This window comes from Equus quagga, chromosome 11 (assembly GCF_021613505.1).
Source record: "Equus quagga isolate Etosha38 chromosome 11, UCLA_HA_Equagga_1.0, whole genome shotgun sequence".
NCBI classification, from domain to species: Eukaryota; Metazoa; Chordata; class Mammalia; order Perissodactyla; family Equidae; genus Equus; species Equus quagga.
In genome coordinates this window covers 95604310-95628588 of record NC_060277.1, presented here as the reverse complement: position 1 = coordinate 95628588, position 24279 = coordinate 95604310, and the positions used below count along the sequence as shown (strand labels likewise).

Genomic DNA, 24279 nt, shown 5'->3' with positions numbered 1-24279 from the left:
TTGCACTGGCCAGAGTCCAGCCAGGCAGCAGAGGGCAGATGGCCTGAGTGGTGGCTGAAGCAACTCCTCCCCATAGACACCGGAGGCCTGAACTCAACTGCCTTTCCTTCTGATGAGAGGGACAAGGATGGAGCAGGTGGTCATGGCTGGTAGCCGGGAGCAGGGAGAGGTGGGAAGGTGGGAACACTGGAAATCGGCATGAAAGAGTGGGACCGCCCTGTGTGGTTTAATTTAATCCTTGAGCTTCGCGTGTCGTGTTTGAGGTCAGGGACCTCGTCTTTCCGTTCAGCAGGGAGTTAGGAGACAGGCCCCACTCCTCTGTGGACACCCACTCCCCATCCTCCCTCCAGCAGACTGGGGCTCACTTTCCGTGGTGAGGGCCCGGAGTTGGGCCTCAGGGAGGCAGGAACCCCTGGAGGAAGGGGCCGGGATCTGGGGACACAGAGTCTTGAGTGACAGGCAGGAACACAGCCTGCTTTGTTCCCTTTCTTCCCAATCTTTGGGTCTAAAGCCCTCCCCCCGAGAAAGACCAGTTCCTGAGCCGTTGGTGCTGTCTTTTATTTGGCACAAAGGAGAAGAGGATCTGGCACCAGTTTAGCCTTTTGAGTACGCAGAGCTCGCCCCCCACCCCTTGCCCCTCAGCCCCCAGTAAGCCCCTCTTCCAAGTTTGTCTCAGCCCTGAACCAAGGATTTCGTGGCCCTGAGGCCCATGGAAGTAGGTTTCCTCACCTCTGCTCACTTTCTTCCTCTTCCTCGGTCCCTTAGAGAAAGCAGCTTTCTTTAAGGATGAAAGGTGACACAAAGTCCAGCCCTAAATGTAGCACCATGGGGTCACCTCACCCACCACTGGATGCAGTGAGGGGAGACAGGACAGGTGAGGTGGGGCTGCCCTCCTGGAGCTGCCCCCTTCCCAGGAAGCAGCCAGAGCTGCAGGAGGAAGGCTGGGGTCCCGCCAGCCCTGGGTCATGCTCCTGGGGAGCTGCCACCACAGAGGAAAGACGCTGGAGGTGGGGGTTTGGGGATGGTGAGAAGTACAGATAAAGGGAAATTTGGGGAGACAAGTGGTGAAGTCGCCTTGCTCAGAGTCTGGTGACATGGAGGGGAGGTGTGGGCGAGGGGCCAGCAATGGCTCATTCAACCCCCAGGCTCCACCAATGCCCACATTGGCTCTGTAACTCCAAACTGTTAGAAGGGGTTGGGGTTGGAAGAGAAAGCCCAATGGAGGTCTGTGCTGTGGATGTTACTCGGGCTTGTGGGAAGACCAGAGTTGTCTCCTCTGACCACTTTTTAGACGCTCCCTGACACTATCCCAGCAGAGGGTAGGGAGACTGCTGGAAGGTCAGCCCCACTGCCCACTGTCCCCCCAGAAGTGGGCCCTCGCATTTGTGCCCAGGCCCCTGCCCTTCAGAGCTCCTCGTGGACCCGCTCCTGGTCTTCGTCCGACTTCAGCTTGAGTTCCTCGGCAGTGATCTTGCCATCCTGGTTGCGGTCCTGGTTCTGGAACATGTCCCCTATGATTTTCTCCGGGTCCTGCCCAGGCATGAGGCGTCCTTTGCCCTCACTGACTTGAGCCTTGATGAAGGTGGAGAACTGGGCAAGGAGAGCCAAGGGGAGGGTGGGGGTGAGGGTCTCTCCTGAGCAGCTGTGGTGGCCTTAGGAAGGGCCCCCAGGTGGACACCAGCCAGTAAGGACTGAGGGAGAAGAGCAGGGTGGAGAGCCTGCTGGGGACAGTCCGCGGCGGGAAATGGGCTGCGTGTGAGCCCGAAGAAAAGGCAGACAGGGACCTCGGGCACAGTGACCAGCAGAGGGGCAGGAGCACGGCCACAGACAGGACAGTGGACATGGACGGCGTTCTTGCCACATGCCACCATGTGAGCTGGCTCCTGTTGGATGACAGCGTGGGAATGGTTATTATAAGGGCTGAACTCCTCACCCACCTCCTCTGGGGGGACCTCGCCATCCTTGTTAAGGTCCAGGTCTTCGAACAGGTTGGCAGGAGGGTCCTCATGCCACACAAACAGGTAGCCTGCGGGCAGCCCCTCCTCTCGGGACACCAGCTCCACTTCAAACAGCAGCACTGCACTGCCAGGGACCCCCCGGGCTGGAGGGAGGGAGAAGAGGAGAGAAGGGAAGAGTCCTAGTCAGGCCAGGGTCTGGGCCTGACTTCGAAGGCTGGCCAGGGTGCTCCCCAGCCCACGGGCCTCAGTTTCCCCTGTTGGGGGCTGGAGAGTGGAGCATGGGATGTTTACAGAATCATCCAGAAGGCTTCCCGGACTCCTCCCATCAGCCATCAAGGCCCAAGGCAGCCAGGGGCAAGGGGGACAGAACACCAATCAGACCAGTCTGCCCTCACCTCCGCTCTCCCCGTGTGCCAGGTGCGGGGGCACCACGAGCTGCCGCCTCTCTCCCACACACATGCCCTGCAGGCCCTTGTCCAGGCCTTCAATCACCTTGTTGGCCCCCAGAGTCGCCTCCTGGGGGACCTCATAGTCATGGCTGGGGGAGAGCAGATTCCCAGGTCAGTCCTCACTGCCCTCGCCCCAGTTCACACCACCCACTGTGCCCCCTCCACTCCTCCCCACACCCCCCAGTTCACACCACCCACTGTGCCCCCTCCACTCCTCCCCACACACCCCAGTTCACACCACCCACTGTGCCCCGGGCGGGCCCAGGACAAGCCCTCAATTCCTGAGTCACTCCTGGCGCCGCCCCACGCAGCAGAGTGCAGGGGCCCAGCGGTCCAGAGATGGGACTCCCTTCTCTTGCCACCGCCCTTGAAGTGTGGCCTTGAGGGCTCATCCCTCCTTGCTTGTTTCCCTCCATAAAAGGGAGCCAGCAGCTCCCTACTGCTAGCTTCCGCCTGCCGCCTGCCTGCAGAGTGAACAATTTCAGCTTCTCATGCTCCCCCTCCCCGACACTTGCTCAGATGGGAACTTAGGGAGGAAGCAAGAGTGGGGGTGCTGTTAGGAGGACTCCCCATGCCTGGGCCCACCCACCTGCCCAGCCCCGGCCCTGCCCCGGACCCACGAGGAGAAGAGCCTGGTGCCATCCAGCAGAGAGCAGTTGTAGTGGTATCGCACGAAGTCCCCGGGCTGGGCGGTCTCGTTGCAGGGCTCAGGGGGCCGGGACAGCGTGGTGACTTCCACGGGATCCGCAGGGTTGTGGAAGTCGATGACGTGCACGTCGAAGACCAGCACAGCGGAGCCAGGGATCTTGTCTCCTGGGCCAGAGTGGGGGACGGGATCAGCTCGCAGTCTAGGAGGGGCTGCTCAGGGTCTCCGTGGAGGCCCCAAGACCTTCCCTGCCCGGGACGGGATGGGGCGGGACGCTTGTCCACAGTCAGCTCTAACACAGTCTTGTTGGGGTGGGGGCGGGGCGCATGCTAATTAGACAGGCCGTCACACAGACCGTCTGGCAGCCTCCCAGGAACTCACCCCGCTGATCCGTGTGATCAGTCCCAGTCTACAGGTGAGGACACTGAGGCTGGGTCTCAACTCCAGGTCCCTTTGCTTCCTAGAGCTATGCCGTTTCTTTCTTCCACAACCACCCTCCCTCCCCAGACTCAGGAGTCTCTGCAGGGCAGCGTGGGGAGGGGAGAGCTGGGGGACTGCCCCGGGAGAACAAGATGGAGTCCGTGTGGCAGGAGCTGGGTGGGCTGGAGTCCCCCTTGAGGGGAAGGTTAGTGAGCAGTTTAGGAGAGGAGCTGAGGTGGTGGCTTGGGGACAGGGAACGAGCCTACCAGTCCCGTTCTCCCCATAGGCCAGGTGAGGGGGGATGGTGATCCTCCGGCGCTCGCCCACGCATGCGCCCTGCAGCCCCTGGTCCATCCCGGGGATGATGTAGCCCTGCCCCACGTAGGTATTGTAGGTGTGGTTTCGCGAGTAGCTGCAATACAGGTGGGGGGGGGGGGGCAGCAGGGAGTCAGGGGACCCTGCCCCTCCGGGCTGCTCAGAGCCGCCCCACCACCTGGTACTTTCCTTCGCGCCTCAGCTGCTTCTGCCTCCGCCCAGCCTCCACGCCCCTCTGCAGGACCCTGACCTGGAATCAAAGAGGGTGCCGTCCATCAGCGAGCCATTGTAGTGGTAACGCATGAAGTCCCCAGCCACGGCTCTCCGGACACAGCCGGGCGGTAGCTCCAGTGTCTCCAGCTGGACAGTGTCCTTCGGGTTGTGGACGTCAATCAGTAGGACGTGGAAGACCAGGGAGGCATGCGCGGGGATCACGGTCCCTGGGGAAGGGACAGGCTTGAACCATACAAGTGGAGAGCAGATAGGGGCTCCTTCTTGACTCAGGAAGGCCTTGTGCACTGTGCAAAACCTCCACCCTGCTCTCCAAAGCCCAGTTCCCTGCCACCAAGCAGCCCTGGTTCTTGCTCCCCCTGTGCGGTCTCAGTGAGTTTTCCCCAGGCCCACCACCAGTCCATACTGAACCTTTGTGTGGATCAAAATAAAGCACTCCTTCTTAGACAAATGATCACCAAGGGCTAGATTCATCTCTACTTGCCTCCTTGTCTGGGTACCCTTGTGCAGTGCACAACCTGAACAACTGCATGAGGCAACCCACTTGTGGAGAATCCCCCTGAATCCCTGCCTGCACTCACCATAGCCTTTCTCGCCATAGGCCAGGAATGGAGGAATGATGATCTTCCTTCTCTCTCCAGGACACATGCCCAGCAGCCCCTGGTCCATGCCCTTGATCAGCCAGCCAGAGCCAACGTAGGTATCATAAGTGCCACCCCTACTATAGCTGCAGAGAATGAGGTAGAGGTGATGCTGCTGTAGTGGGAGAGGCAGGATGGGCACTGGAGTCCCTCCCCAACCATGCCACAGTCCCCAGCGCTCCAGGGCTCCTTCCAGCCCTTACCTGGTGTCAAAGGCGGTGCCGTCCAGCAGTGTGCCATTGTAGTGGTAGCGGACAAAGTCACTGTCCTGGACCATGCGGGGGCAGTGGGGTGGACGCAGCAAGGTGCTCACCTGCACAGTGTCCGCCTTGTTCCACACATCCAGCAGGACCACGTCAAAGTAGAGGGTGGCATCCGGGGGTATGAGCCCCGCTGTGAGGGCCGGGCAGCCAGGGTGGGGGTGGAGTGGAAGTCTGAGCCTCCTGCTTGGCCTCGCCCTCCACCACCCCTATTTCCCCTTCTTCCTCATCAAGCTAGGATCCTACCCAGGGCTCTGTTATTTCCCTTCCTCCCAGCCCAGGGGCAGGAGACCGAAACTCTAGTTCCAGACCTGCCGCTATTCATCCTGCGCTGCATATGCAGTGTGACCTTGGGTGAGTCCCTCTCCCTCTCTGAGCATCAGGTTTCTGGCCTTGGGGTCCTTGCTTCTGCCTGCTGGTCTCCTGCATCCCCTGCCAGGGCCCCAGCCGTCTCACCCACGCCGATGCTGCCGTAGCCCAGGTGGGGAGGCACAATGAGGCGGCGGCGCTCGCTGACACACATGCCCATGAGGCCTCGGTCCATGCCGGTGATGAGGCGCCCCACGCCCACCACGATGGCCACCAAGGTGGTGCGGTCATAGCTGGGGGGGGAGGGCACAGACGCCTATGGTCACATACATGCACGGCGCACACAAAGGCACAGGCCCCTCCCTGTACACACGTGTAGAGCCATGTGCTCCTTCCCTCCTTCAAGCCTCCTGGTGGGGCCAGACTCCCGCCTTAACAGGATGGGCTGGTACAGAAGGGAAGTCCTGAGGAGGCCAGGGGTTTTTATTTGCCTGGGATGGGGGGTGCTTGCCGGTCTGTCTGCTGCTAGTATCTGCTCACAGCAAAGGAGGGGTAGGTCCAGCACAAATGGGAGAAGGAGCATTTATTAATGACCTACGATATGCCGGATTAAATGCTTAGCATTTTACATTCGTTGTCTTATTTAGTTTTCTCCCCTGTGAGGTGGGCATTATCGTTTTCATGTTTCTTTTCTTTTCTTTTTTTTTTCTGAGGAAGATCAGCTCTGAGCTAACATCTGTTGCTAATCCTCCTCCTCTTTTTGCTGAGGAAAACTGGCCCTGAGCTAACATCTGTGCCCATCTTCCTCTACTTTCTATGTGGGACGCCTACCACAGCATGGCTTGTCAAGCCGTGCCATGTCCGCACTCAGAATCCGAACCGGGGACCCCCAGGCCGCCTGAAGAACGTGTGCCCTTAAACGCTGCACCAGCAGGCCGGCCCCCGTTTTCATGTTTCTTATGAGAAAAATTGAGACTTGAGAGATTGACTGACTTGCCCGAAGTCACACAGCTAAAACGTGGCCTGTGGAACGCCAGAGCCCACATCTGTGCCACTGCACCATCAATTCGTCATCGAGGAAAGGAAGGAGAAGCCGAGCTGGCTGGGGTTTTAAGGGCGAGTTTTCAATTCTGAAAAGGCCTATTCTAAAATTGCCAGGGCTTACTTTTGGTTTTAGTTCCAGTTTTAATTTTAAGTTTTCCGCAGTTAAGGGAGGCTGGGAGATTCTGCTTTTGATTGAAGGGGCCACGGGTTGTGAAAGTTTTCCAAGCTCAGCCCTGCAGGAACGGGTCCCAGCGTTCCCCCCAGGGAAGCACCCCAACTCCCGACCCCTCCCCGACTCCTGGCGGTCCAGGGCTCAGGGCTGTCCTCCTGGCTACTGCCCACTGAGCTGGCTTCATGTCTGGCCTGCTTCCTTCACGGTGCTGTTGTGGGAGCCTGAGCGATGCACGAAGTTTCTACCAGCTCAACACCATCAGGGCCTGCGGCTCCGGCTAGTGTGTATTGACTCCGCTCACAGATGCCCGCACTGTGCCGAGTCCACTTTCATTCATCACCTTGGGTCCTATCATCAGCCTTAGGAAGTAGGGACTCAGTTTTTCAGATTATTTTTAATCTCCATTTTTCAGATAAGCAAAGTGAAGCTTAAAGAGCCCAAACTCCTTGTCCGTGATCGATCACAGCCTGGGGCTGAACCCCGGGTCTTGGACTCAGGACTTCCCGTTCTTACCCGGTAACATGCCACTGATTCCCCAGGCTGAGCTGTGTGTTTGGGGAAGGGTCTAAGAGGGACGGACGGCCTGTGGTGTGGGCTGGGGGTCTGTGCGTGTGACTGGGACCCAAGCTTTAGCCGAGGCCGGTGAGCAGCCCCGCTCTGCCCCCACCAAGCAAAGTGGACTTGCCGGAGCAGACCAAAGGCCTGGAGCAGACCAGAAGCCAGACTCTCAAACCCCAAGGCTGGCAAGATGGGCGGCAGCACTGGCCTGGTAGAGCTAAGATGGAGGGAGGTGGGGGTGCAGGGACACCCGGAGAGAGAGGCACAAGAACCCTCCGAAGAGCCCAGGGTGGCATGTTTGACTGTGTGACACGTAGACAGCCAGGGTCCCTGCACTGAGCTGGGCCCTACACGCCCCGATCCACCCTGCTGTCTTATTATAATGCCCCCCTGCTTTATCCTGCTGGCTGCTGTGGATGACCCCCACCCCTCCACAAAAGGTCCTACTCCCTCTTCTGTCATCTCACAGGCACTAAACCTGGGGCTGGAACCAGAGGGGAGGCAGCGTGGCAGGAAGGTAGGGGGGTCCCAGGCTGAGACTGGAGGATTCATATGCCCTGTCCCCAACACTGTGGACCAAAATGTTCCCCAACCCAGGTCTTTAAATAAAGCACCGGGAAGCAAAGAGAGCAGTTCACCTGGATTCTCAAGCACTTTGGGGGATGTGGGGAGCTTGTGTGCAAGAAACTGGGGTCCTTGGAGGGGCGAAGGTTTGAAGCTGAGGGCAGGGATGTCTTTGTGAGATGGATATGTGGGCGTCCCCCCACCCAGGGTGCCGTGTTTGGGGTTAGAGGACCACCAAGTAAGTATAGGGATGCACACACAGCTTAAATGAGGCAACAAGCGAATCCCAGGACTAAAAGAGCCTGGCCCCAGCTTCAGGGAAGGGGAGTGGCGAGTCCGGGGGCACCCAACCCATTACCTCGAGTCAAACTTCTTGCCATCCTCGAAAGTGCCGTTGTAGTGGTAGCGCACATAATCCCCCCTCTGCACTTCCCGGGGACAGGCCCTGGGGATGTGGTACCTTTCGATGACCACATCTTCCAGGGGGCCCCCGGCCGGGTTGGCGCGGCCCAGCCCCCTCCCCACGGCCTGTACCAGCAGCAGCAGCAACTGTAGCAGGGGGAGCCGAAGGAGGGTGTGGCTGGGGGGCCCCTCGCGGAACATGGTGCCTGGAGCTGCGACGGCCGGCAGTGAGGACGAGGGAGAGAGTCGCCGCGGCCAACCTCCTCCCCACCCCTCTCCTCCCCAAGCTGGCTCCCCCTCTTCCTGTCCTCCTTCCCCACCCCCGCCCTGGCTGGTCCACGTGGAATGGGGGTGGGGAGACTGAGCTGGCGGGGCGGGTGAAGGTGGGGTGGAATCGGAGGAGAGGGAGGCCGAGAGGGTTAGAGGCCGAGGAATGCACCGCAAAGAACTCCAGATTCCCCCTCGTCCCCCCACCCCACGCGAGGCTGAGAGACCTGGGGCCCGGAGGGGGAGGGAGGTTAGGGAAAGATGAGAAGTCGGAGCAGACTCCAAAAAAAAAAAAAAAAAAAAAAGTTGAGTGTCTTTTTTTTCCAGAGCCTCCGGGTCCTAAAGCCGGCCTGGGGCATCCCTGGCTTCTTTTGCTGGTACGCCCAAATCTAAGGCCTCTCAGGAGGCTGGTGAGGCTCCAGAAAATAAGGGGTATCTCAGTGCTCCCCGCTACCCTACGTTCCCGGGACTGCCCCCTCAAGGACGAGCTGCTTTGTCCCACGAAAGCCGAACTGCCAGAAGGACTTCCTGACGTGGGGCTGGAGATGGAGCGGGAGGTGGTGGAAGTGGAGGGTGTGAAGGGTCACACCAGGTGCGCGCCTCCCCGTCGCGGGCTGGGGGAGCACTTGGAGTGGCCTCTTCAGGGCTGGGGGTGGGGAGTGTGCAGAAGGGGCGCTGTGTGGAAGGAAGACCAGCTTCCAGGGTCTGGGCAGGGTGCAGGAGGTGGCACTTGCCTCAATTTCTCGATCTCAACGCGGGGGACTGTCTTTGTATGGAGAGGAGCTTTCCAGGCTCCCCATCCTTGGGGAAGCGTTCCCGGCCCACTCACCATCTGTCAAGGGGAAGGCCCCCAAAGGCAGGAGGTCTTGCCAAAGTAGGGGACGCAGGACACCACTGGGCCCTCTGAAAAGAGGGGAGACTCAGTCCTCTGGCCCTCGGGGGACCTGACCCAGACCTCTCCCCGCCCAGCCCTGCTGCCCCAGTGCCCGGCGCTAAGACCCAGCGGGCGCGCCGGCCCTGCCCTGCGCCGCCCGCCCCCGCGGGTCCGCCCGCCCGGCCCGGACGGCAGCCCCTCCCGGGAGAGCCGGCGGTGCGGCGGGGGCATGGGGCGGGCGGCGTGGGGACTGCTGTGGCTGCTGCTGGGCAGCGCCGGGGCGCAGTACGAGAAGTACAGCTTCCGGGGCTTCCCGCCCGAGGACCTGATGCCCCTGGCCGCGGCCTACGGGCACGCGCTGGAGCAGTACGAGGGCGAGAGCTGGCGCGAGAGCGCGCGCTACCTCGAGGCGGCGCTGCGGCTGCACCGGCTGCTGCGGGACAGCGAGGCTTTCTGCCACGCCAACTGCAGCGGCCCCGCGCCGCCCGCCGCCGCGGCCCCCGGGCCCGCGCCCGGCCCCGACGGCAGCCACGGCGACGAGTGGGCCCGCGAGCTGCGGCTCTTCGGCCGCGTCCTGGAGCGCGCTGCCTGCCTGCGGCGCTGCAAGCGCTCGCTGCCCGCCTTCCAGGTGCCCTACCCGCCGCGGCAGCTGCTGCGCGACTTCCAGAGCCGCCTGCCCTACCAGTACCTGCACTACGCGCTCTTCAAGGTGGGCCCCGCCCTGCCTCCGAGGCCGAGCCGTCGTCGGGGCGGGAGGGGCGATGCGCTCGGGCACCACCGATCGGCTCCGTCCCCACCCCACAGGCTAACCGACTGGAGAAGGCGGTGGCCGCGGCCTACACTTTCCTCCAAAGGAACCCGAAGCATGAGCTGACGGCCAAGTATCTCAGCTACTACCGGGGGCTGCTGGACGCGGCGGAGGAGCCCCTGACGGACTTGGAGGCCCAGCCCTACGAGGTGGGGTGGCGGGGTAGGGCCGGCCCGATGCCCCTCCCTGTGTCCCCGTAAGGCCTGTAGAGGAGGGGAGGCGTTGGGCTCCCCCTCACCCCCTGCCCCGCTCCCCTCCAGGCCGTGTTCCTCCGGGCCGTGAAGCTCTACAACAGCGGGGACTTCCGCAGCAGCACCGAAGACATGGAGCGGGCCCTGGCTGAGTACCTGGGCGTCTTTGCGCGGTGTCTGGCGGGCTGCGAGGGGGCCCATGAGCAGGTGGACTTCAAGGACTTCTACCCAGCCATAGCAGGTATCCCCCACCCGGAACCCTGCGGACATCCCCTTCACCCACAGGCCCTGCTTCCCAGAACTGCTAAGGCCCCTTAACACAAATACTCCTTCACCACACGTTTATGGAGCGCCTGCTAAGGGCCTGGGAGGCAGACAGGAGTAAAGTGTTATCCCAGTGGCCCCCGGGGAGCCTTCGGTAGGCTGAGAGAGTCACACAGGCTAACGGACCCCCTGAGGCTCCCGTAGAGGACTGCACTGCAGTCAGGACTGACCAAGGTGCTGGGCATCCGTACAGAGAAGCGGCGACATCCCCAAAGGGTCTGGGAGGTGGGGTCCACAGGCCCTCCAGGCAGAGGGCGATGCAGGTGCCAAGGTGCCCAGGTGGGAAACAGCCCAGCATTTTGTGGGCAGAAATCACACCTGGCCTGGCATCCCTAACTGTGGGTCCCCTCAGCTGGGGCAGAAGAGCTGTCCTGAGCTGCTCTCTCTGGGCTTCAGAAACACGTCCACACCTCACGTCAGCTCCCTGTGGCTTTGGGGTCGGGGTGGTAAGTCAGCCCAGCCCCCGGTAGTCTTCCTCAGCATCCCTCACCATTGACCGAGCACGTTACGCACATTGTCTCATGAGATCGCACAACGCACTTTCCGGACAAGGAAACAGGCTCAGCGGGCAGAGCTGGGATTGGAGGTCTTTTCCGTGGTCCGCACCAGTGGGATGGAGCTGTTCAGCATGCCACCAGCTCCTCACCCCTGCCTCTCACCCCGCAGATCTCTTTGCAGAGTCCCTGCAGTGCAAGGTGGACTGTGAGGCCAACCTGACCCCCAACGTGGGTGGCTACTTCGTGGAGAAGTTCGTGGCCACCATGTATCACTACTTGCAGTTTGCCTACTACAAGTGTGAGCCTGCTGGTGGGCTGGGGGGGGCAGGGAGAGCGCTGCACTGGCAGCATTGCAGAGTCGTGGGGAGCTGTCCCTCGGAATCGGAATCGAGGACCCTGGGCGATGGGAGGGAAGGCTGGGGGTGGCCAGGTGAGAGGAGGGAACAGAGAGCAGCCTCAGGGGAGAATTCGAGGGTCTCTGGGGTAAATGATTAGATAGCCAACAACTGCACAGCGCTTGACGGCTTACAGAGCCCTGCCACATCTGTTTATCTCACTTGATCCTCTTACCAACCCCCTGCAGCTGACATTACTGGACCCATTTTTCAGAGGAGGAAACTGAGGCTCTCCTGGCTTGAGGGAGATCCTGGCATCAGCTGGGGCTGGGACGAACAATCTCCAGGGTTCTTGCAATACAGAGATGCCAAGATTCAGACAGACGCTGGAGTTGGAGTGGAGGGGCTGAGGACCAAGGGGCCAGGAGACCGTTCATGGGTTCACTAGGCAAAGAGATTGAGGGCGAGGCCACCAGCCTCTAATTCCCCAGTACCATTATGCTCAGCTGTGTGAGCTTGAGCAGCTTACCTAACCTCTCTGTGCCTTGGATTTCATGTCTGTAAAATGGGGATGACAGTAACAGTGAGGCTTAATGAGTTACACAGGCCTGGCACACGGTAAGTGCTCAGTATATTCTAGCTTGCATTATTCTTGAGGGGGCAGGTGAGGCGCCCAACAGATGTTCCGGGAGGTGGCTGGGGAGCCAGGGGCAGTGGACTGAATTGGGGTCGGGGGTGGGCTGGGGGATTACCCCTCTGCTGGGGCGAGTGCAGGGCTCCTCACTCCTGTCCTGCCCACAGTGAACGATGTGCGCCAGGCCGCCCGCAGCGCTGCCAGCTACATGCTCTTCGACCCCGAGGACAGTGTCATGCAGCAGAACCTGGTGTACTACCGCTTCCACCGGGCTCGCTGGGGCCTGGAGGAGGATGACTTCCAGCCCCGGGAGGTGGGCACCGCCTTCAGCGACGCTCTCAGGGACCCATGGTTTGATGAATCCTGGCTTCCTGGGAAGGCAGGAGGGGAAGTGAGAAGGAATATGGCTTGTGGTTGGAGTCCTGGGTTCACACCCGGCCCACCAGCTGCAGGGGCCTGGGGACATTACCGACTCTTTCTGGATCTGTTGCCTCACTTGCAAAATAGGGGTGGTGCTGCCACCTTGACAGCACCGTGCCTGGGCTGTGGGAAATACAAAAATACCTGTCCATTCTGCCTGCTCCTCGCCCCACCCTCATCCCCCTCACTGCTGGCCTTTGCCTTTCGTCCTCAGGGACCCCCTAGTCTGGACCAACTGAGGAAACCCCTTGGAAAGTCTTGCCCCTAGGGCAAGCCTGGCAAATATGGGACACATGGTGCCACTGCCACTTTCCCTGTCAGTGGCAGACATTGCTAGTTGATTGAGGAACTCCTTCTCATTGAGAGCTCAGGATCCTTCCTAACCCAGCACTCCAGGCAGCTATGATCCTTGGATCAGCATGTGAGCTGATACCTGTTCCCTGCTCCTTGAGCTGGAAAGAGCCAGAGAACCCAGATCCTAGGAGCTCTGGCTCCGCCACCGTCTGGCAGCAGGGTCTGGCTCACCTCACTTTCCTGCCCTTTTCCCAGGAGGCCATGCTCTACCACAACCAGACTGCTGAGCTGCGGGAGCTGCTGGAGTTTGCGCACATGTACCTGCAGTCAGATGACGAGGTAAGTGGTACCCTGCCCTCCAGGATGGGCAGTGATGGGGACCTTGGTCCTTTTCCTGGGGCCGCTGTGCCAAAGCTCAGCCCCAACTCCTGGCAGTCAGCTGTTGTGAGGCAGGGGAGATTCACCTGTCCCTTATCTACGCCTGCCTTCTCTCCTCTCTCAGTGTTCTCGTGCCCCCCTTCTCTGCATGTCTGAATCTTGCTCTCCCGGGCCCAGCTCAAGTGGCACCTCCTCCAGAAAGCCCTTGCTGCATGCCCTGGCTCTGTCTTCTGGGCTCGCGGTGCCAACTCTGACTCTCCGTGCCTCCCTGGACCTACAGTTATTTGCAGCCCTGGTCCTTTTCACCCCCAGTCCCCTTCTCCAGCCATTATCCTAGAGTGGGGTCCTCCAAGATGGGGGACCAGGTTATTCCCAGCTCTCCCACTGAACCTGGCACAGAGCTGGCACTCAGAAGCTGAGTATGAACAAACCAGTGAATGAATGAAGGAATGAACGAACGAACGCAGGACGCCAGGAGGGAAGGACCACGGCGTGTTACATTGATTCTGAATGAGGGTTTGAGAGCCTGAATTCTCCGAGATATTGCTGCTCAGTGCTTAGTTATTCATCCCCTCCTTTGCTGATGCCCCCCCGACCCCCACTCATCACACGGGGGCAGGGTCTACACTAGTAGCATCCGGGCTTTGGTGCAGCCAGACTTGGCTCCACCACTTCCCGGCTGGGCAGCCTCCCAGCAAGTCTTAAGTAGCCCTCGGACTCCCATTTCTTCATCCATCAAACGGGGAGAAGAGTGGCCTTCTCACATCATCGTGGTGAAAATGAAATGAGGTTGAGTCTGTCAAGCACTTAGTGTAGAGCTGGCACATAGTAGGTGCTCCAGCCCCGTGGTTGGGCGGGGTTAAGTTGATGAAAGGTGCACAGCTAGTGGGGGAGGCCCCAACAGTGCTGCACTGTGGGACGGATCAGCACAGGGCACCAGAGGAGGACTCTAGACCCCGCTGGGGTCATCAGAAGGGCCGCATCCGGGAGCTGGTGCCTGGTGGGGGAGGGACAAACAGGAGCTCTCCCGCTCAGCGGAGCAGAGGCGTTTCTGGCTGGGAAAGCTCATGAGCAGACAGTAGGCATGGACTAGCAGTATTCACGGGGGTCTTTATGCTTAAAAGGGGCTGTGGAAAGGGTGATGATGCTTATGCTAACACTGACTCCCTGCTGGTGGAGCCGGGGATCAGCTCAAGGAGGGGGCAGTTTGGGAATAGGCCCTCAGATCATTCCTGTGTGAGATCTTGAGCCTGGGGAAGGAGGGGCTTTGGGGCCTGAGGTGGGGCGGGGGGGGGGGGGGGGGGGTGCCCTTGGCCAGGAAGGGAGCCGATCCTGGTTTGTGCCCACTGTGACCTGGTTTCTCCCCACACCCCGGGACCCCTCTAGATGGAGCTGGAGGAGACAGAACTGCCTGTGGAGCCCAAGGAGCCCCCGTCCGATGCTGAGTTTGAGGGGGAGGGTGACTACGAGGAGGGCATGTATGCTGACTGGTGGCAGGAGCCGGAAGCCAAGGGTGACGAGGCCGAGGCTGGTCAGTGGCTTGAGTCCTGGTGGAGGGTGGGGATAGAAGGACCCATGCCCTGGGCTGCAGGGGCCGTAGAATATGCACAGTGGGTGCTGGGACTCTCCTCTGGGGGCTTCCAGCCTGTTAGCAACTCCTGTCCCACTTGTTGTGTTGGGGGGATGGCATCCTTCCTGGAACTGAGGCTAGCTGAGACCCGTTCCTGGGAGCCTCACTCCGGCCTGCCCCACCTCCCCCCAGGACAGCACCCAGATGCCTGTTGAGAGTGGGTGGCGGGCTAACCCCAATGCTCTCTCCTTTCCTTTTCAGAGCCGGAGCCTGAACTAGCATGAGAAGAGGGCCACCCCTGCACTCCCCAAGAGCTTGCGAAACCTTGGCCCAATGGCACCACCCTCACCAGCCTGGGCAGCAGCAAGAACTATTTATTAAAAATGTAAAATGGACATAGCTGACCAGGCCCCATCCCATCCCACCTGTGGGTGCTGTTCCCCAGACCCCTCGTGCCTCCTCTCTGGGTCTCTGGACCACAGGATGGTGGTGCTGCAGCTGCTGACGGCCCATCCTCCTCCCCATGCTCTCCCCACCTGGACAGTCTCCTGGAGGAGAAGATTCTAGCTCTTCCTAGATGAGGTCTCAGCCTGAATTGCAGACAGCAGAGGGGCAGCTGGTGTCATGAAGAGCACTGGACCAGAAGCCCAGTGGTTCCTAGCAGTGGGTGCTCAATAAACATTTCTTGTTGGATGAATCACAGCGCCTGAGGTCCGTTCTCCTCTGGGCTGAGTGGTGAGGGCGCAGGCCCTTCCGTCCCTCCCTCTGCGTTCATCTCCCCTCATCTGTAAATGCGGAGGCGGGGGAGGGAGCACAGTTTGGGCCGGGGCTGCCCTCTCTGGACCCTGGGTGTTTGTGAGTGAGAGCGAGGAGCACAGCGTGCAGTCGCATCCCGCCGCCAGGGGGCGTGAGGACGCAGTTCCCGCCCGAGTGCTGGGAAGACGGTGGTTTCGGATTTCTAAGAGGGGATGTCCTGCATTTTCCTAGTTCAGCACCGCTTCCCTCAGGGAATGTGGGAGTTTGGGGAGGGGGCCAAGGACACTTACTTCCGGTTTGTACTTTCCAGGCATTTACTGACCCACGTTCCTTAGAGTCAGAGCGCATGCCCTGCCCTTTCTGCCCATTCTGTTCCACAGTGGGCGGGGATTGGGGCCCCATCTCAGTGGCCAGAGGACCCTGGGGATACGGTTTGATAACATGAGACTTCATGGTGGTAGTGGGACTGCCAGACCGGCTTGCCCAATCTTGCGTCGGCTCCAGGAGGCAGAGAGTCTGGAGGTGTGAGGGTGAGGGTGGTGCCCAGCGGCTACCACCCAGCCCTGTGACTCACCAGTGTCCCTACCATGTTCCACAGCAGGGAGGTGGGGGCAAAAGGGGTCCCTCTGGGCAGGGACCCTGGGCCAGGGCCAGCCAGGTAACAGTTCTGCCTCACTCCCCACTTTTCTGGCCTGCCAGGGACTGCAGTGGACGAGGCTTCTCTTCCTACTGGAGAGTGGAGCTGAACCTGGGAAGCCCAGTCTCAGTGTCCACACCCCTGCCCTCCCCCGGGAGGTGCCAGGTGACTGGGCCTGGGCCCCGCCCATCTCTGTGCCCTTGAGGACTCCCTGCCCCATGCCAAGCCCCTCCCCTAGGCCTTTGGTGATGATGAGGATGGGGAGGCCAGGGTCTGAATCTGGGGCGCGGGCGGGATCCAGGCTGGGAGCATCGATGACCTCACTCTCCCTCTCTCCCATAGGTGGGTCTGCAGTGGTAGCTTCTGCAGAGAGCTCCCTGGTGCCAGGGTGGCCCTGCCCCACCCTGCTCCTTTCAAGCTGCTGTGTAGACAGCTTCCACTGAGGCCCCGCCCCTGTTTCTGGGAGGGGCTGCCCGGGGCTGGCACTTCAGAGGGTGGGGAGCGGGGATGTGCTCCAGCGTGCCTGCCGTGAGTAGGAGCTTTGGAATCTGGACGGCTGGGTGTAAGTCTGAAAGTGCCTGTGTGCGGGAGTGAGAAGGCCTGTGTGCTTGTGTGTTGTGTGGACGTGTGCTCGTCTGGGTGTGAGTGTGTGCCTACGTGCACATGTCTGAGAATGTGTGGCATGGCAGCGTCTTGGGTCTGAGTGTGTCTCTGCACGTGCATCTCCAAGTGTGCATGCATCCGTGAAGGTGATTCTAGAGGGGTTCGTCCACTCACTCAGCATGTATTTACTGAGCACCTGCATGTGCCAGGCACGCTGTGAGAGCCGGGCATACAGCAGTGGGCAAAACAGGCTGAGCACCCTGCCTTCATGGAGCTTGCATCCCAGCCAGGAGACTGGCAGTAAACAATAAATTTTATAATCAATAACTTATCCGCTTATGTTAGATAAGTGAGATGGAAAAATAGAGCTGGGGAAGAGCACAGGGGTTGCAGCTTAAGAAGGGTGTTGATGTGTGTGTCCAAGTGTGCATCTGAGAGTGGCATCTCCGAGTGTGTGGTGGTGAGTGTGTGTGTGTGTGTGTGTGTGAGGGGGTATCCCCTGGGAACAGAAGGCTGGCCCCTCTCTGGGCACTCACCCCCCCATCCAGGCCGTTGCCCAGGCCCTCCCCCTCCAGTCCTTACTCAGCACCCCATTCCCAGCCCCTCCCGCCTCTCCCTGATGCTAGTGTCTCCCCATTGCCAGGCCAGCTTCCCAAACCGGTGAGACGGAGTTCCAGTGAGTTGCAGCGTGGGCCCTCTGGGGCCCTCCAGCCCATTCTCCCAACCCCACCCAGCCCAGACGCCCTGGCTTCCTCCACATCTCTGTCTCACTTGGCTCCTCCTTACCCCGCCCCAAACATCCCCACCCAGCATCTCATCCTTGTAGCATTTGTAGGATAATGAGTAGAAGGTGAGGTTAGGGATGGCCAAAGGGCACTGGGGATGGAGGCCTCACATAGTAGGGCCAGACTCAGATGCCCCAGAGGTGTCCTGGCCCCAGAAAGATCCCATCCTAAGGAGAACATCACGACTACAATGTATTGAGTACCTACTGTGTGCCGGGCACTCAGCAGTTTCCTCATCACCCTCAAAGAGTCCAGCACTGTAGGTATCAATTCCCCACTGCCACAGGTGAGGCTGGGGAATCAGAAACAACTTGCCCAAGGTTCCTCAAGGCGGGTGGTGGCTGGGCTGAGCTGGGGTTGAACCTTTTCTCCCCAAATCAGTGCTGCTCAGAGAAGGGAGAGAGAGGAGAAGGTGCCCTGGTCTCTGGTGTTGGCTTTGTCCCTATAGGCTGTCGGCTGGGGCCTGGAGAGAAGGTGAGGGCCAGATGTGGAGACAAAACCCCACACTGCCCAGCCCACTGAGGGAGGCAAGGAGTTCCAGAAGGGAGAGAGGGGAGGAGTGAGGGGTAGGGAGGAAGGGAGGGGGAAAGGAAGGGGAGGAAGAGCAGGCAGTCAGTCAGGCTCCCTCTGCCAGGCCTGATTCCAGGGCCTGGTCCCACCCCCACTGTCAGCAACATGGGATTGGGCCAGATGTTAGGGGCCTGGGGTCAGACTTGCTGGGCTCACTTAGACCAGCCTCTTCTTGAATCTTGAGAAGTGATGGCCAACGGAGGTGAGGGGGGGTATCCCATGGGCTCCCCCAAATTCCAGGTAATTCCAATGGAAGAAACTCCCCCCCTTGGGTTTGAGAAATAGTTTTTGAAGCCTCACCGCCGTGTTCCCCTTCTCCGGAAGAGTCGAGTCTCCCCTGGGGACAAAGAGCAACCCCTTTCTCTGTCAGAAGGCCGTGTCCAGCTGGCACAGGGGCCACCAGCGTAACCTGACTGAGGAAGTCCTGGCAGCCGCAGGGCCCAAGCCCCCCACAGCTTCCCCACCCTGGGACTTTCCTCCAGGCCTTCTCCTGCAACTTCTCTCCAAGGACAGCTCTGGCAGGTGGCTCCAATTTCATGGATGGGGAAACTGACGTCCAGAGAGGCAGGATTGGGCCCCAGGGCCTGGGTCACTCTAAGCATGGCTGGTGCAGCCCTGCCTGGCTCCTTCCCGCGCTCAAGCGCCAAGATGCCTGGGGGGTTAGATGGGAGTGTGCCGGGCTGGGCTGCCCACCAGAGCCAGCTCCAGCCCAGACCCCAGGCCAACCTGGGGACAAGTCACCCTATAATCATCACTTGCCTGGGTCCCACCTGGCGCCGGGGTGCCTGGATAGCATCTCCTCTGTCCCCCAGACAGCCCCTGGGGTGGAGCGCCTCTGAGCCCATGACTCAGGTGGGGAAACTGAGGTAAGGAGGATGTGCCTGCTTGTTTACCCCTCTCCCCTCCACATGTACTTGATCCTCTGAATCGGCAGAAGAACTTAGGTCACTCGCAAGGAAGAGGACAAGAGAACTTGACATCTTCCATTTCGGGTCACCTTTTCCATTTTTCCTTTTAGAAGAAGAGTGCGACATTATGTTCCCGGAGCAAAGTGAAGGGAGGCCACACGAGATTCCTTCCTTTTCCCTTGACCACTTGGCTAAATCCTTGTGGCCCTCCTGGAGGAGGAGGCTGGGAAGGAGCAAGGTTCAGCTAATCTAAGTCCAGAGTCTGGCCTCTCTCCTAGACCCTCGTGGATGTGAGGAGCAGGGGGCTTTTTGGAGGCCTCACAGCCATGAAGGACATCCTATTAAAAATTTTTGTTACCTCCAAAGGAGGTTATGTACAAGTTACAGAGACACAGGGACAGGAATGAAGTCAGAAAATGCTTGTCATGTGACTTTAACCTTAGCACAATTATTTCGATAACCCTGGTTTTCTTTGGTAATACATAGGCATCCTCAAAGACGGCACTGTCCCTCACCTGCCCCCCAACACACACACTCTGGACAGAGATGGCTTTTCTCCAGCACCCTCATCAAACGTGGGGTCCAGGCTTCACCCGCCCCCAGGCTCCCTGCCCCTCCCCCTCACCACTTCCAGGTTCTCTGCTGGGGCCATCAATTATCCATGAGCTGTAAGTTGGCTGCCTCTTCAACTGGAGGCTGAAGTGCTGATGAAATATTCAAGGATCTCAACTCTCAAATTCCCTGGTGGCCGAGGGACGGCACTGGGGAAGATGGGATTAATGTACCAGGCTGGGGGCCTCCAAGTGCTGGCCCCAGTCCCCACCCAGGCAGGGGGACCAGGGAGGCGGAGAGGGCGGGCGGAGGTGGGGGAAGGGTCTCTTTGCATCTTGGATTGCTGTGGCTCTGGGTGGTGCCCTTGCTCGCCTAGGGGGGTTAGAGGAAGTGAGGGGAGGTTGTTATTGATTTAGACCCCTGAGGACGCTGGCCAGCCGCAGCCGCCCCTCCCCCAGCCCTGGCTCTCTAATCCCGAGGTTTTCCTGGAGTCACACCTCAAGCTGACTTCCCACAAAATTGGTTCTCATCTCCGCCCTTATCTTGTTGGGATGGAAAGAGACCTAAATTTGTGGGAGTGGTGGGCCAATGGCAGGTGGGCAGGCGACAAAGGTTCAAGTCCCAGCTCTGCCAGGAATTTCGTTGTGTAACCCTAGGGACGTTGCTCTCCTGGTTCCAGCCTCAGTTTCCCCATGTAGGGCTCTGATTCAACCATTTCTTCTTCCTCTTCCCAAGGACTCTCGACAGGTCAGGGAGAAATTCCTGCCCTCTGTGTGTGTGTGTGTGTGTGTGTGTGTGTGCTTGTGCATGAGAGCGCGGGAAGGGGTGGCCTCAGTGGGAAGGGCGCCTGTCAGGGCAGGCATCTCTCCTGGCTTGCTGGGGGAGGGAGGGGCAGGCAGGCTGGCGGGGTGGGTGGGGCCCCAGCTGTGTCAGCCTGTGTGTGGAGTCGCCCAGGCCAGGAGCAGCAAGGGGGGTGACTCAGGTGGCAGGGCCTCGCCCCCTCTCTCCTGCCCCAATCCACTCAGGAGGGGGAGGGGGTTGCTCAGAGAGCCAGGGAGACCCAGCTCCAGAATACAATCCTGAAGCTTGGAGCCCACCCTCTTGGGCTCCTGAAGCCCTGGAATTGCACCTTGAGGGGGTTGGGGTGGGTGGGGGTGGGGGGGTGACCCCGGGATAGACATTTTCTGAAGAAGTCCTGACTTTCCTCCACCCGCTTCCTCCACCACCATGGCCCCTGGTATCTCCCCCTGGCCTGTGCTATTTCTGGCCTGTCCTATCTCTGTTTTCTTGTCTCCCTCTTTTCCCTGCCACATTCCATCCCCACCCACACGCCTTGCAGTGAAGTGTCGCTGGAGCTACCTCTGTAATTAAGGGCCCTGCCTGCTGGCTGGGCACTCGCCCACAGGACCAGGCCGTGGGCAGCCTCTGGCCTCCAGGCTCCTTCCCTGGACAAAGGACAGCAAAAAAGGCAGGACCATCCCCTCCCCGCTCCTCCTCCTTGCACCATCCTGCCCTGCTCCTGCTCCCCTGATGCTTGGGCCCCTCCCGCTAGAAGAGTTTGGGAGCCAGTCTCCCCTCCCCAGCCCTGAAGGGGTCACCCGGAGTAAGTCCCCTGCAACACAAGGGGGCAGGGGCAGGAGTGCAAAGGGAGGTCCACACACTGTAGTCCAAAAAAGATAAAACCGAGCAAACAAACTGTTAAATAAGCTATAGCTTGACAAGTACATCTCCGCAATGACCAAGATGGAACTGAGAATTCTCAGACTCCTCAGAACACAGCAGCTCCAGGATCACTGGCCCCTGGCCCCCAGCCCCTGGGCCATCTCCCCTTCCCTTTGAACCCTGGGGTCCCCGACACCACAAAGGGCCTCCAGCACATGTGTGTAGACACCCCAGCTTGCTTGTCTGTGCTGTGTCCACCCCGCCCCACAACTGCCCCTCATCACCACTTTGCCTAAATGTGCACATACTACGTACGGTGCTGCTGTCCTCAGGAGGAAGGGCTGGAGTGAGAGACCGCAGCCCTAGAAGCCGGGTCATCGCTGGGCAAGGAATTGCAGAGTTTCCGTACCCAGAGTGTGGTCTTGAAGGGGAGAGCTATCAACTCTGTGTAGGCTCATCCCTTTGGCCATGTGTGGAGGGCTCAACCCAAGGAGGGCTGGAGAGGGGACCTTTGGAGGGGCGCCACTCAGCACAGGGGCCCCTTTCCCGGATCTACAATGGCTCTGCCCCCGGGCTCAGAGACGGCCTGTGCTCAAGATGCTTCTCGCTTTTCTTCTTGCCAGCTGATTCCAGCCTGCCACCTGGGAAGGACCCCGGCTTGTGGGCTTTCCTTTCCCTCTGCTGGAACGCCACGGGAGAGGGAGCTGCGGTGTGATGAAAGGGCCCAGCCTCAGCCTGAAGTTTAGCAACCCAGATCCTCACCCTGGTCTCTCTCGATAGAGGTAGCCATCCCTGAGTGTCCCTGAGGCCACCACAGCCGAAGAGGAGGGAAGAAGGGGTGTGTGTGTGTGTGTGTGTGTGTGTGTGTGTATTTGTGTGTTGGGGAGAGAGCGCTAACACATCTGGCATTTGTGTATCTGAATCTGTGCCCATGAGCGTTATCCCTGAGGTGTGAGCACAGAAGGTTGTGTGTGGCTTGTGCAGATCTAAATCTCTGCCTGCCTCTGTCTGGGGAAGGGGCCCCACAGAGAAAGGGCTGAGTTTGAACAGACAACAGAAACTCTCACCTCCTTATATGGCCCAGAGGCCTCCTGGGGGGGGAGGGGAAGCCAGATCAAGTGGGGAGGGCACTTGGCTGTTGTTCACCTTCCCCCAGGGAAGCGCCTCCCCGTCCGCCACCAGCTCCCCTCCCTCCCAACAGCCCCTCCTTGGACCCCTGTCTGCCAGTAGCTTCTGTCTCTGGGGCAGCTTGGAATGGGCCACTGGGCGCCCTTACCTTCTTTATTCCAAGGCCCCGGAAAGCTGCAGTGTTGAATTAACTGTATGTGTTCTTGGAGGCCCAAGGACTCTGCTTCCACTGAACTCTGGACAAGAGAAATGAGTGTAAACTGCAGGAATACGAATTGAGGCTAGACATGAGAAGGAACTTGCCAGTGTTAGAATAAGGAGACAAGGACATTCATGTAAGGGAGGCTGGAGACTCTCCTCTCCTGGAGATTTGTCAAACAGAGAAATCCCTGCCTTTAAAGGCTGGGAGGCAGGGGACTGGGTAAGATGGTCTTGTGGCCTTTCCTTCAAGTTCTAGCTACAGAGGAGACTGTCACACAGTGACTCTCATCCCTGTCCCTAGGCACCTTCCTGCCCTGTGAGACCAAATCCCCTATATGGACAACTGATTCGTCAACATCATTTTCTGATTCTTTTCTGTATCCTACAGATGAATCCTCAGTACCTGGCAGGCATGTAGTAGGTGCTTAATAGATGTGCAGAAAACCCCTTGACCTGGGAGGAGAGACGCAGCTCTCATCCCAGCCTTTCCGGCTGCAGTGGCCGTGCCTCCGCCCAGCCCCGGGCTGGCCTGAGCGCTGAGCTTGGGGCTGGCGTGTTGCAGCATGTTCCAGGCTGACACACAGGGAGCATTCTGGGGAGACACACACACGCACAGGCTTTACTCTGAAGCCTTGTTTCTGCCCCTCCACCCAGCCCGGGCTCCCCAACCCGTCTGCAGCCAACCAGCCCTACCCTGCCTGTATGCTGAAGTCAGGAGAAAGGAAGGAGTAGAGCCAGGCACTGGTCTGGGAAGGGTATATGCCTGTGTGTGTGTGTTGGGGGGTGGTGGGGAGGAGGGAAGTGGACAGGGAGGGGAAGGTGGGAAGTGGGAGAGGGAGGAAGTGAAACCCAGCCTAGGAGGGTGAGCTCTTTTCCTCCCAAGCTGGGGGCTGGTCACTGCACAGTGTAGCAGGGGTGTAGGTGAGTGGGCAGGGGTGACCCACTCCAGGAAGACCTCTTGGATGGCATAACCCTCAGAAGTGTGACTGTTCAGCCATCTTTCCTGGTGGGGAAAGTGGTCAAGGATGCTCCTGGGCTTCCTTCACCCAGCTCACCTATGTGCTAGCTTTGGGACTCTAACGCTTCTTTGAGGGAGGACCCTTTCCTGAACAACCCCTCCCCCTACACGCATGCACACACACAGACTGGCTAAGCTGACCTGTTTACACTTAGCCCTCTGGGAGTCCTTTGAAAGTTGGGATCATTTTGATTTTCCATGTCACCAGGCTCTAACTCAGTGCCTTGCATACAGTTGGTGCTCGATACTTAAGTGTTGATGAATGAAGGTCTATAGGACCCCTGACACACAATACAACCACCAGCAGCACTCATTTCATCAACTACAGGAAGGAAAGACCCTTGTCTTCTTCTTCTTCTTTTTTTTTTTTTGAGGAAGATTAGCCCTGAGCTAACATCTGCTGCCAATCCTCCTCTTTTTTGCTGAGGAATGTTGGCCCTGAGCTAATATCTGTCACCATCTTCCTCCACTTTTTTTTTTTTTATATATGTGGGACGCCTACGACAGCATGGCTTGCCAAGTGGTGCCATGTCCGCACCTAGGATCCGAACCGGTAAACCCCGGGCCGCTGAGAAGCAGAACATGCAAACTTAACTGCTGTGCCACCGGGCTGGCCCCAGACCGTTGTTTTCTTAACCTGCCTGTTGGGAAGGGCTTTCTGGTAACTAACCCAGACTCTTCCACTACTGAAGGGCCTGCTGCCCCATTTCTTTCAGGCCAGTGTTGATTTCCTTACTGCCTGATTTTCTGCATACCCACCAAATACTTTATCTTCGTCCCAAATCCCTGCTCTCCTGTCTCTTTCCAGAATTTGTTTTTGCCTTTTTGTTGGCTCCTCCCCACTGCTCTGACATTTATGTCAGTGCTGTTAATCCACCAGGAGAACATGTGGTTTGGT

At 59.3% G+C, this 24279-nt stretch overlaps 2 protein-coding genes across 2 annotated transcripts; one reads left to right on the top strand and one right to left on the bottom strand.

Moving 5' to 3' along the window:
• Positions 1–639: 639 nt before the first annotated feature.
• FKBP10 (FKBP prolyl isomerase 10) lies at positions 640–8263 on the bottom strand. Its single transcript, XM_046677717.1, has 10 exons — positions 7926–8263; positions 5377–5522; positions 4864–5053; positions 4601–4746; positions 4039–4228; positions 3740–3885; positions 3028–3220; positions 2354–2496; positions 1938–2101; positions 640–1590 (listed from the first exon to the last, which is right to left on the bottom strand). The coding sequence occupies exons 1-10, from the start codon at positions 8168–8170 to the stop codon at positions 1405–1407; spliced, it is 1749 nt and encodes a 582-aa protein (XP_046533673.1). The 5' UTR covers positions 8171–8263; the 3' UTR covers positions 640–1404.
• Positions 8264–9325: 1062 nt separating this feature from the next.
• Positions 9326–15258, top strand: P3H4 (prolyl 3-hydroxylase family member 4 (inactive)). Its single transcript, XM_046677571.1, has 8 exons — positions 9326–9819; positions 9915–10067; positions 10179–10350; positions 11100–11228; positions 12067–12212; positions 12869–12952; positions 14378–14522; positions 14823–15258. The coding sequence occupies exons 1-8, from the start codon at positions 9340–9342 to the stop codon at positions 14843–14845; spliced, it is 1332 nt and encodes a 443-aa protein (XP_046533527.1). The 5' UTR covers positions 9326–9339; the 3' UTR covers positions 14846–15258.
• The last annotated feature ends 9021 nt before the right edge of the window (positions 15259–24279 follow it).